Source organism: Vespa velutina, chromosome 2 (assembly GCF_912470025.1).
Source record: "Vespa velutina chromosome 2, iVesVel2.1, whole genome shotgun sequence".
NCBI classification, from domain to species: domain Eukaryota; kingdom Metazoa; phylum Arthropoda; class Insecta; order Hymenoptera; family Vespidae; genus Vespa; species Vespa velutina.
The window spans coordinates 14,539,952-14,552,546 of NC_062189.1; the positions used below are offsets into that span (position 1 = coordinate 14,539,952).

General features: G+C 38.1%; 1 protein-coding gene across 9 annotated transcripts in view; it reads left to right on the forward strand.

Moving 5' to 3' along the window:
- LOC124946561 (irregular chiasm C-roughest protein) overlaps window positions 1-12,595 on the forward strand; it is a 235,160-nt gene that overhangs the window by 101,931 nt on the left and 120,634 nt on the right. For all 9 annotated transcript variants that reach the window (XM_047487374.1, XM_047487376.1, XM_047487378.1 and 6 more), the window contains 2 exons: window positions 10,958-11,348; window positions 11,944-12,185. In XM_047487374.1, the coding sequence (XP_047343330.1) occupies window positions 10,958-11,348; window positions 11,944-12,185 (633 nt within the window). The remainder of the gene's footprint in view (window positions 1-10,957; window positions 11,349-11,943; window positions 12,186-12,595) is intronic.

Here is a 12,595-nt window from a genome sequence, read left to right on the forward strand (position 1 = left end):
ATATAACTTTAGATATTTTATGAAATTCATATTACAAATGTTATCTTTTATTGGACTTTCACAGGAGTATTTTCAAATAATATTATATATCCCGCTGAAAATGAGTTTGAAATAGTTTAGGAATAAAAAGGTAAGAAAAAAGAAAAACAAGATATATGTAATAAAATATAAATTTCATCGGTCGCATTATGTTCTGAAAGGAATTCACATGTTTCCTGAAGATCGAAAGGGATCCCACCTTACGGCCATTTCATTTTACAGCCGTTTATATTTATGAGCATCGCAAATAGAATGGAAGCGACGAAACTTCAACTTCGAAGTGGAGTTCTTTCTTTCTCTTTTTTTTTCTTTTTCTTTTTTGTTTTTTCTTTTTTTTTTTTGTTTTTTGTTATTTTTTTCACTTTTCGAAGTTTCGTTGAATAATGACGAAGTGCGTCGCGAGCAGACGTTCTTCCTCCGGCGGTAATTAATGGACGTTCGATACGCGAGGATGGACGTGGATGGTTATCGTGGATGAAAACTTGGATGGCGTGATGGCATCACGATAATCGCGTTGCAGCCAAACCGTACTATCACGAGTCAGAGCTACTCTTTGATTAGGAAAAAAAAAAACAAAAAAAAAAAAAAAAACAAAAAAAAAAACAACACAAAAAAAAAATATATCAAATCTCAGCCAAATTAAAGTCGATTGATGATGGCTAGAAATTTGTCAAACGTTCGGATACCTGTATATTCGAAGAAGATAACGGGATAATTATTTAAGGACGAAGTTTCAAGAGGACGGGAGAGGTAATGGGATCTTTACGATTTCTCGATCATCCTCAAAATCGAATCTACATCATCGAAGGTAGCGGTAAAGGCGCAGCATGCTTTCACTGCACCTGACGCAGTGAACTTGTTCGTAGGGAACGGAACAGAAGAAGTTTGCTGACGTTGATATGGGAACGTTGTATGTATGTATGTATGTATGTATCTACATGTATGTGTATATATATATATATATATATATATATATATATGTAAGTATAACACCACGACGTTACCGTAACAACACAAAATTCGCCATCGTCCGTCGAAAACTCGTTCTTATCGATACTGTACCCCTCAAAGGAGATTACTTCTACAGCATTTTCATTTCGATCGGAAAGTTAAAGTTTAATTTAAGAGATCGTCCGAGATTTTCTAGGAACAGGAAAAAGGAATGAAACGAATATAAACGCATTGACCTTATTCACAAATTTGTTTGAAACGTAAGAGAAAGGAAAGGAAAAGAAAAGAAAAGAAAAGAAAAGAAAAGAAAAGAAAAGAAAAGGAAAAAAAGAGAAAAGGAAAAGAAAGGAAAGAAGAGAAAATAAATGAAAAAGAAAAGAAAGAAACTTGAAGGGAAGAAAGAAAAGTTATAAGCTCGTCAATATCGAAAGATCCCGTTTGAAAAAGATATGAAATGAAAGAGAAGGAAAATGGCTTTATCTCGTAAAGGGTATAAAGTAATCGTATAGAAGAGAAGCCAAGCGACTTCGCGATCGTCGGCACACCATGGAACGGTAACGACGATAACGCGTGAACGGTTAGATGTCGTCGTCTGCGACGATAGGCGCGTCCGCTCTTCTTTCGCGGTAATTCTATTAGCCACGGTAAGCGAGCGCGAATTCTTTATTCTCTCGCTTTTACGACGACCGCGCGACGGTATTACCCTCCTTACTGCAAGGAAGTCTGCAGAGGAAGAGGAAGAGGTGGGGGAATAAAAGAAGGGCGAGGAGGAAGAGGATACGAGCAACGACTGTCCTCTTTCTTCTTGTTTCTTCTTCTTCTTCTTCTTCTTCTTCTACTTCTTTTTTTTTTCCTCTTCTTATTCTTCTTCTTTCTCTTTTCTTTTTTTTCCTTTTTCTTCCTTTCCTTTCCATTCTTTCTCTCTTATTCCTATTCTCTCTTACTCTTTTCCTTTCTATCTTTATGTTTTTCTCTCTTTCCATAGTCCTCTCTCGTTCTTTCAACAGAAACCTCTTCTCTTCTTTCTTTCTCATGGCCGAGGCAATTCTCTCGGCCGCGCTAAATGTGTAAGCGATAAAAGTATCTCCGACGTAGAAAACCCGCGTCGTTTTATGTACCCTCTGCATTTCCTTAAGGGCCTTTACCGAATGCTCGTAAATTCGCGAAACGCTTCCCAGAGAGGAATTTTTCGTCGGGTTAAATGGAACCTGCGTTTTCCGGCCGAGGCGTTAAACGATTCGCGCTTCCTCATTGTTTGCTCTTTCCTTTCTCATTCGAAATAGAGAATATCAAAGAAGAGTGCAAACTGAGTTGGATCGATGAGACAATTAATTTTTTTTTTTTTTTTTTTTTTTTTTTTTGCTTTTTTTTCTCTCTCTTTAAAATAATCCAATAATTTTCGAACGTCGAAACGTCGAACGATACCCTTATCATAATATGTATCTATTGAAAATAAAGAGAATTTCGAATATAATATGCGAAGATGAAAAGATGAAAATTTCGAGTACAAAAGGGTTCTCGCTAAATCTTCCCTCTGTATGTCATCCAGAAGGATTTCTTCTTCCTCAATTACTATGGATAATCGACGGAGTATAGTAAAGGAACAAAGTCGTATCAAAAATCCTAATACAGAAAAAAAAGAAGAGTAGACGGAATACATGAATGAAAGTAAAGAATCACCACCGAATCGATCTTCGTGCATTGCGATTAGAGAGAAAGACAGGCTTCGAACACGATAACAATTACGGTTAAGTGCCAAGGGATGAGTGGTCGAATACGAACGTGAAACACTCGTGGCTCTTGCCATTAGCGCTTCATTAATAACGTCACTCGTGGTAACAGTGATTTAGTATTCTCTAGGAAGGATCGAAGGAAAGGTCGATTGTCTCGGATAGAATTTGAAACAACTATGGAAATTCGTTTGTTCTCGATCGCTCGACTATTTTCGTATATAAAGGTTTTTTCTTTTTTACTTTCCTTTGTTTGGTTTTTTTTTTTTTTTTTTTTTTTGTTTTTTTAATCACTGGAGAGAGCAAAAATTACAAACTCGATATGATTTATCCATTACGATGGACAGCATGTAATAACGGAATGATTCGTTAGTTCAAGCGTCAGATGCCGTATCAGAACATAAACCAAAGTTTCCGTTTCTTAGAACGAATTACGATGCTCCAAGATGAGAACAAGCCGTGATCTTAAGTGAAAAGCAATGTTCTCATTACATTCATTAGACGTTTTAATTAATCTTTTACTTCTATCAAATACTCGTACAACTGGCGGTAGTAGTAGCCGTAATCGAATCATAAATAAATTATAAGAACCGGCCGATTTAAATCTTGCTAAGATTTTGGAACATTTTACTTATAACTTTCTAAGTTAAGAAATCATCGAGAATTATCTCAATGAGAATTATGATCCTTAGATTGGAATAAATTAAAAATAGACGATTTAATTATAATGGAAAGTCTAATCGTTTCAAATATTTGCGATGAAATCTCCTTTTATACGTCTGCAATGTATATATATATATATATATATATATATATATATACATATATATTATGTATTCATTTATATATGATATGCGTAAAAAAGATATCTTTTTGGCAAAGATATTGAAGAAGTTAGTGTTTCGATTATGCAAAACGATCTAACATAACGATAACAATTAGATAGAGAGAATAGATCGGATAGGCTATCTCTCTTTCTTTTTCATCTCGGTTAGTATCATAAAGGCAGGAGGTCATTTCCGGTTTGGCATGGACCACCGGACTCGGCGCATTGAGCATCCGGATTCCGTTTTTGGCGAAGCTTCAGAAAACTTGCGGCAGCCGTAAGCTTCGCTTGGCAAGTGTATCAATCACTCAATATCTCGGTCTCGAACGGTGGGCCTATATATCGAGGGTAGACTGGTTTGCGAGATTCCTTTCTGGTGGGTACTCTCAGACGTGGCGCATGGCCAGCCAACAGGATGTACGATATCCTTTCTAGTATCTTGCTCTTTCCACGTACAATACCGTCTAGAATATATATGGTGTATACGTGACGAAGCAAAAGCGTGTTTTTCAAAATTCCAACGGAATTCTTTTCTACGAGACACATAAGCTCGAGAAGTTCGTTTCGAGAAGTACAAAAACTCGGCAAACTCACAAAGCCGTGTTACAATTTCTCTGTGTTTCGCTCGACTCGTTAAGCAAAAAAGCCCGTAAATCACAGGTTAATTACTGGAAAGATATAAGTAATATATGCGGAAAGATGGTTAACAGTGAGATACATAAACATGTATCTATATTCTGAATATTCTACCATGTAAAGAATGGAGTATCGTACATTTTGAAGGACACATAAAAATGGTAACTTTCTAGAGTGTATGATAGAGACAGGAGGTAAGAAAGGGACGGGTTTATTTGGAAAATCCGAAAAAGAAGGGAACACGTTAGAGTAAACCTTGCGGAAAATCCGTGGACAGTGTAAGCAAGGTCCTGTTGTATCTTTTAAGCAAAAGCCGTTGTGAAAAAGTGAAAAGAAAAACGAGATCCTTTCAACTCGAACGAACATCAAAAAATCCTTCTCGTTATCGTCACAGGGAAAATAAACGATCATTCAGGACGGATAGCATGTATATTTCTCTTTTTATCACTGTCTTTCTCTAGTTGTCGCGCGATCTAACTTTTTGGAACGGTCGTCTCTTCCAATTTTACAAACAGCATCAGAGAGAAGTAATCGAAAGGCACGACCTCTGCCATGTTTTCTCGTTTTATCCGGATACTTCAATCTCTGGCCTCGAGCCTCGTAGTCGACTTCTCCTCCTCCTCCTCCTCCTCCTCCTCCTCTTCTTCCTCTCGCCCCATGAGTGACCTTATCGATCTACCCTCGAGTAATATCCGTATCGAACAAAGAGAGAACCAGTTGCACCGACGACCGGTGTGTGTTTGCAGTCAATAACTCTCCAATCCGTAGCCTGGACTCTTGGCAAGCACCAGCCTGCTGGAGTACTCGATCGCGCGAGCACTCGCGCGCGCGAGTGAGCAAACGAGCCAGACGGAGAAAGAACGATCTTCCTCGCTGTCCTCGTATTCGTTTCTACAGGACATGAGTGCTCGCGCTGTCTGCGCTCGAGTACCTCTCTTCAATTTAATTTGCATAGTTCGTCGAAGCGTAGATATATTTTCTTTTTGATTTCGATACGCGCGCAAACGAGTTGGCTGGTTAACGCTTAATCGCTTATTTTTTATTTCATTTCTATTCCTTCTTATTTTTCAGTTAAACTTCGAATACCCATTGATTTCCTAGAATATTCCTTCGTTTATAATTTCGATCACTTTCACTTAAACGTATATGTGCACGCGTTTCAGTATTACCGCGGAATTAATCAAGCCTATCTATATTAGAAGGCATGTCCTGCGGTTAGATTAGAATCCAGCCAAATCCGCCGACCGGATGGACAGTGGTACTCGCTAATGGAGCTCTGCGTCGAGAACGGGCCAGAAGAGAAGGGGAAGGGGAACGAACTTGATAGCGACAAAAGCTTCACGTTCTCTCCTTTTACACAATTTAATTATTAATCTTTTCCCTTATAACATATGTAACTATTAACTTTTCATCAATTTCCTCCATAGTTTGATTCTTGGCAAAACACGGAATAGCTCGATCTAACCGCGACTAAGTGTGCAACGTGCCGTGAAAGTTTGTATGAGAAAATGAAACAAAGCGAATGCGAAACGACGAAGGCGAAGGCGAAGCCGAGCAATTTCGGGCGATTATTAAAATTTCTTTCTTAATTTAAAGTCCTTATTAAAGGAGGAGAAAGAGAAAGAGAGAGAGAGAGAGAGAGAGAGAGAGGGTAAACGCGTGCCACGTTAATTGATATCAAAGATCGGGTGGAGGGAGGGCAATTGAAATTAGAATGGAAGTAGTTTCGGATAACGATTACGTGCGACGCGTTACGAAGAGATCGTGCACGTGTTCGCATTCCTCGATTATTAGAGACTTGAATTGTATTTTATTTTACAACTTTAGACACGTACGATAGGAAAAAGAGGAGAAAATAAAAAAAAAAAAAAAAAAAAAAAAAAAAAAAAAAAAGAAAGAGGAAAAAAAAGAAGAAGAAAAAAGAAAGAAATTCCTCGGAAGAAATTTTCTAATTTCGTGCACAACGTAAATTGCATATAATGCGCTTACAAATGACAGTTATTTTAGAGTTTAAAGTAGTATTACTCGAATGATAATTAATTTCCTTTACCGCCAAAAAAAAAAAGACGTTCAAATTTAACTACTTCGAGTAGTTACTGTTACGAGTAGCAGGAGGATACGGGAGGAATGTCATCGTCGGTGTCAATGGGTTAGAGATAGTAGAAGAAGGTGGTACTTATCGAAGGTTGTTTAGGATGGTTAAAGGGGAGATTGCTTTGCCGGCGTATGTATGTACGTTCATAAGTGCTTAAAGCATTAAGCCCGTAACGTAGCGTTATTACTGGAAATGAGAAAGGAGTGTAAAAAATGCGTTTACCTCGGCAGCATTCTGCCGAGCGTGCAGGCCAAGAGCTATGTTGCTACTGCTTTTTCCTATTTCTCGAGGCAGTTTTAAGCGGAATAGCGGGAGGAAAAACATCGCTTCGTTTAGTGATGGCCGCTCGATCGTTGATGAACGAAAAAAACGGATGAAGAGAAAAAGAATGAGAGAGAGAGAGAGAGAGAGAGAGAGAGAGAGAGTGGGGAAGGGAGAGGGAAAATAGAATAAAGCTAATCGTGCAATTTTATATTTTTATAATATCCCCTTCCCCACCATTTAAAAACAAATGGATATGCGATTGTTCCGGATGTTCGCGCTCGACAACCATTATCGTTATCGTCCTATCGATTCTAACGATTTCTGCTTACCTGCACCTGCTCCCATCTACCCCTATATCGAATCCGTTGTTACGCGCAAGAAACTATGCTCCCTTCTATCTCTCTCTCTCCCTCTCTCTCTCTCTCTCTCTCTCTTTCTCTCTCTCTCTCTCTCTCTCTCTCTCTCTCTCTGTTTCTCCCTTTCTCTAGGTCTCCTTTGTCACAGCGATATAGGTCGTCGATACGGCTTAACGATGGGCATCGCTTTGATTGGAGCTACGGTCCACAGCAAGGAACCAAAGGCGCTCCGTAACCGTTGTAGATACCAAAGGGTATTACATTGGGCTTAGTACGGGATGACACTAAGTTAAGGATAGTAGTAAAAGATAGGATAGAGAGAGAGAGAGAGAGAGAGAGAGAGAGAGAACGAGTGGGATTAGGGAATCGCTAGAGAATCGCTAGAGAGAGAGGGAGAGAGAGAGAGAGAGAGCATCGTCAAATAGAAGGACAAGGCAAAAGCGAGTTGGTGAAGATGAGGTAGAAGAGGATGAGGAAGCCGAGGAAAAGGTGCGGGTTAGATGAGAATCACTCCTATTGCCATCAAAGACGTTCGTGCTACGAATTCTGCGAAAGATAGATTCCCCCGACGATATACATCAGCATCGCGATCTCTCTTCCTTTTTTTTCTCTCGTCCTTTTTCTCTCTTTTTCATCTTCTTTTCTTTTCTATTTTCTTTTTTTCTTTTCACCTTTTTTCTCACTATCTCCTTCCTTTTCTGTTTTTTCCTGCCGTTTTTTCTTCCCTCGTAACTCCACGCTCCGCTACACGATCCTCTGATCTTTATCGCTTTATACGTGTGTACGAAGAATACCGTCGCATATTTTCCCTCCTCCTTTTACTACATTCTTCTTGATCTCTCTCTCTCTCTCTCTCTCTTTTCTCTCCTTTTTTTTCTTTCTTTTTTACATTTTTCTCAAAGTTCATCTTTCCTATGATATTCGGGGCGAGACGAAAGCGGGTAAAGCCTTCGATGAAAGTTTCTGTTCTGAAACGGTCGAACATGAGTTGGCTTCGATTTGAATTCAGAGTGCGGATGGATTTCATTGCAAGGACTCGGAATCTAGAACTGTCTTCGAGACGAAAATTCACGATCGTTACTGACATTCAAAGGGATCAGATCAACGGGAACGATAGAATCGGAAATTTCGTGGGTTTTAAGGAAACCATCTTTCGATGAAGATATACGTTGTTACGTTATATAAATTTTTATTTATTTAACTTAGACGTTTTATTTATTTATTTTTTCTTTTTTCCTTTCTTTTTTTAAAGAACGTAATAAATGAAGAGCGTGAAAAAGAAAAAGTGAAAAAGAACGAACGAAGGGAAAAAACAAATGTCTTTTTATACGTTTAACTTTTACGAAAGTTTGTACGCCGTCGATGTGCGCCCATTCTCGCGAGATACTATTTTGCCACTCTCAAAGTGTTACTGAAATTCACCCAAGAGGATTAGGGACGAACTTGAGTTTCCTGGTCTTCTCTTCCTTGCGAATTACTATAGTTTCCAACGCGAGCTCTCGTATATTTTAACTTCGATAGCTGGAGGGGTGGGGGACAATTCTGCTAGTGCGTACGAAACAAAAAGTTGCTAATTCAGTGAGTAAAAGACTTCCTTTTAACGTCGATGATTAGCAATGCTGCTTCGTTAACTTTCTATTATTTTGTTAATAACGCTGGCTGATGCGAATACGTTCGCGTTCGCATAATAATAATGATAAGTAATGAAGGTCGCATCGGAATGATCTATCACATTGTTGATATCCAATGATGATAATTTTCGATTCTTCTCCTCTATGTATATATACACGTGTATCCCTTATCTATGTAGAACAAATGTGCTATAAGTTATATTTTTACCTACATCCTTGAACTCTCAATCGGTACTCACTTTCCCTTTCTGTCACATCGATCTACTCAGGTACAGATCGCAATCTGTTGACATCCATTGATCATGACATGAATAATGAATGGATACATCGCTTGAATAATGCATGCATCAACGTCGAACAACATCTACTCGATGGCTCTGTATAATCGAGCCGGAATATCACGTAGAACATTGATGAAGGTTGACTGTTCACTAGCGGGCGATACCGTGGTATCGTTATCGTGTTATACTCATGCTTTTCTTTTACGATTTTCTCTCTCTCTCTCTCTCTCTCTCTCTCTCTCTCTCTCTCTTTCATCTTTGTTCTTCGAGATGCATCGCATCGATCCACTTGAATTTACGCGCTCCATCGTGTTAATGGAAAGGACGAAGCAATATTACCTATTTTTCCCATGCATGCTACTTTGAGCATATATTTTATTTATCCCACCAGTGAGATTTCCCTTTAGTACGGAAGCACGAAGTCGTACGTACAACAGAAATCAATCGTAGTTCGATAAAGTCCAACGGAAAGTGATTACAATTCGATGAATTTTTTGTTAAGTTGGCATAAAATCCTGTCGTTTGAAAGTATAAAGAATTAACAAAGTCATTTAGTAAAATTTATGAAAGATGTAAAAGGTTTTTATGTAATAGTTTTTTTTTTTTTTTTTTTTTTTTTTTTTTTTTTTTTATAAGTATAGCTACTTTGATTGTAAACGAACAGAGAGAAATATAAAATTTTTATGATCAAACCAAGAGATATATCGCATTTTGATTTTTGAAATTCTCTGATAATTTATACAAATACAGAATTATCTTTCTTTTCGTACGAATTTAAATTGTATTAATTAATTATTCGAATTAAAAGGTACACATTTATCCGCGTTAAAGGCGAAGCAAGAAATCAATGTCTCGACGATTTTACAGGCGGCGATCGCAAATTGTTCGCACGGAGTTTCTTTCGAGAGAAGAAAGAAGAAAACTCGGAGAAATCCGTTTCGGTGATTACAAGGAAGCTTCTCTGTGGAATACGAAAAAAGAGTTTCAGTTCGTCGAGCGTCGTGTTAGCGCGTTGGTGCGTCTTCGGTGGTGGGGTAATTGCGGTGTTCCTAAGTCGAAGAGAATTGGGATGAAGGGAAGAAGGGTGAGATCTCGTGAAGATAGAGGAAGAAGGAAAAAAGGGAGAAGAAAAGAGGAGATCAGGGTGGGAAAGAAATAGAACGGAGCTAAAAAAGAGGAGGAAGACAGTGGTCTTAGTTGTGTTAGGTAGTTACGCCGCTCATCGGTACAATAATTAGTTTTCCTCGTGAAGTCTCTCGGTCGACCAAGCGCGATAGGTAGCTTTAAGAGTAGGGAAGAAGAGATGAGAAAGAAGGATAAAACAGAGAGGGTGAGTAGTAGGAAGGAAATGCCGAGAGTGGCATGCCGGATAGGAGAGAAGCGTCGTCTCGCCGTTCTTGTCGTAGCTTTATCGAATTCCCCGGGCTCCTGCTAACTCGATCAAGTCCCAGTCTTTAGAATATTTACCGGTGGATGCCAGGAAAGAGAAGAGAGAGAAAGAGAGAGAGAGAGAGAGAGAGAGAGAGAGAGAGAGAGAGTGACAGAGAGGGATAGGGAGTTGCCTGAGACGACGTTCGCGGTCTAATTTAGTTCGTCGGTACGTCCTGAAAAGCGGTAACACGATGGACCGCACAATAGACGAACCGAAAGGAAAAAGGAGTACGATTAAACGTGGTGTTATCAGGAATTATAATGAAGCTCTTCATGCTTTCATCGTCGTGTTTTTCATATCTTATTCACCATTTCTTTATTCAATGATATTATAAATTTGTATATCACTTTACAAATATTCCATAATGATTTTTCTACGAATTGTCTTGCAACATTACATTTGTTATTGACATGATAATTATTAACATTTGGATAATTTCTATGTTTGAATTACAACTTTACATATATACTCGAAGTAAACCAAACATAATTGATAATACAAACGAAAGTCATTGTTTTGATTGTCAGATGAGTTAGTTGTATACGTATCATCGTACATAATACAACTCATCCGTGTAATTTTCTCGTTAATTACATCGACAAATTATTTTCAACGTTTATTATTATTACTACAGCGACATTGTATACATGTATGTTAATGTTTCTTTCTTTTTTTTTTTTTTTTTTTTTTTTTTTTTTTTTCTTTTTTCTTTGTAGGTTCCGGAAACGGAGCGATCGTTTTGGCGCTTCGTGGTGGAAGACAAGAGAGTGGTCGAAGAGCACGAAGAACGACAACGTCGACAACGACGACGACGACAAGTACAACGAAGAGCACAACGACATCGTCGTCGTCGACGTTGATATCCTTCGGCGAGGACGTCGCTCAGCCTGCAGCACTTTTAGCTCCCGAAGAAGAGACATGGTCCGTTAGTTCCTCAACAACGAGCAATCTTCCGTTTTCCTTTCCTTCGAGCGGTGTGTCCACGTCATACGCGAGACCCGTCTCTACGAAACCGCATTTAGAGCTTGTCGTAAAACCACATAGCAAGGTTATTTTGCCTTGCGAACTCGAAGGGAATTATTCTAGGCTCCTTTTATCAGGATCAAGGTACGTATTTTTACGTTTTCATTTTCTTCGAAGATTCGATACAATTTCGTTCGATTAAAAGTATAATATGGAATATCCTTAGTCCTTTCACATAACTTAAAATATATACAATAATTTAGTCGAGTTACAAGAAAAATTGTTTTTTCTTATATTTTTTAAAATATCATTGAATTCCATTTATTTTTAATAGAGTATAAATTTTATGATTTCTTTTCTTTTCTTTCCTTTGTTTCCGTAAAAGACACGAATTTTCGTGTATCGAAACAAACAATTCGTACCTACCTGCATATATATATATATACAGCGTTGACACGTAGTAACAATAGTTGCGAATTACATGAGTCGTTAACGTGTCAGACGTAGGATATATGAATGATGCGAGGAGAACCATACGTTTAATAGATTCCATTTGAATAACTTGATATTGACGATAAATCCGAGGAAGAGAAAACGGATGAGGATCGTAGATTAGAGAGTTGGAAGATATACTCGGAAGACGTAGACGATTCAAGTGTGTCCTGTTTGTCGTGAAATATCACGTTTTGCACGCATGCGACACGGTGACAGGGAAATATAAGTGTTATTCGTTCGTTAGAAGTTACAGAATACATGGGAATCCGGCTGTATGGTTGCACGAAGGAAATCCGGTGGACATGCTCACGATAAACACGAGAACGGAAATGAGCGGAACTGGTCACAGATACATCGGTGATTCTACTACAGCAGCTTTGCATATAGATAATGTCAGATTGGAGGATGACGGTATGTGGGAGTGCACCTTGGAACACGATCAAGAAGAGTTCCTTTTGGGGAGACCAATCAAGCTTGTTGTTCTCGGTAAGTTTTATTCCGATAGAACTCATTTTCTCTTATCTTCACACTTCTACGATTATTTATCGTTGATTTATACGAAGAAACGAATGGGTGCATTGATAAAATAGATAAATGTTCGAATTTACGGTATAAAGCGTTCGTGTAGTTTGTTAATTCATGAGAAAACAAAAAAAAATCCCAGACGTAACAAATTATTATATCTTCGATAAATAAGAAAAATTTATTTTTTAAATTTATCGAATTTTTCGACATAATTGAGATATTGATCGATTGAATCGATCTTATATTATATCGATTTTATTGAAATATGTAGATAAAAAGAAAATATTTTTTCCATTAAAATGTTCTTTGTTTCAAGTCTTTACGATTTCCCGTTCCGAAGATATTTCTTTTAAAAGTTTACCATTCATTAT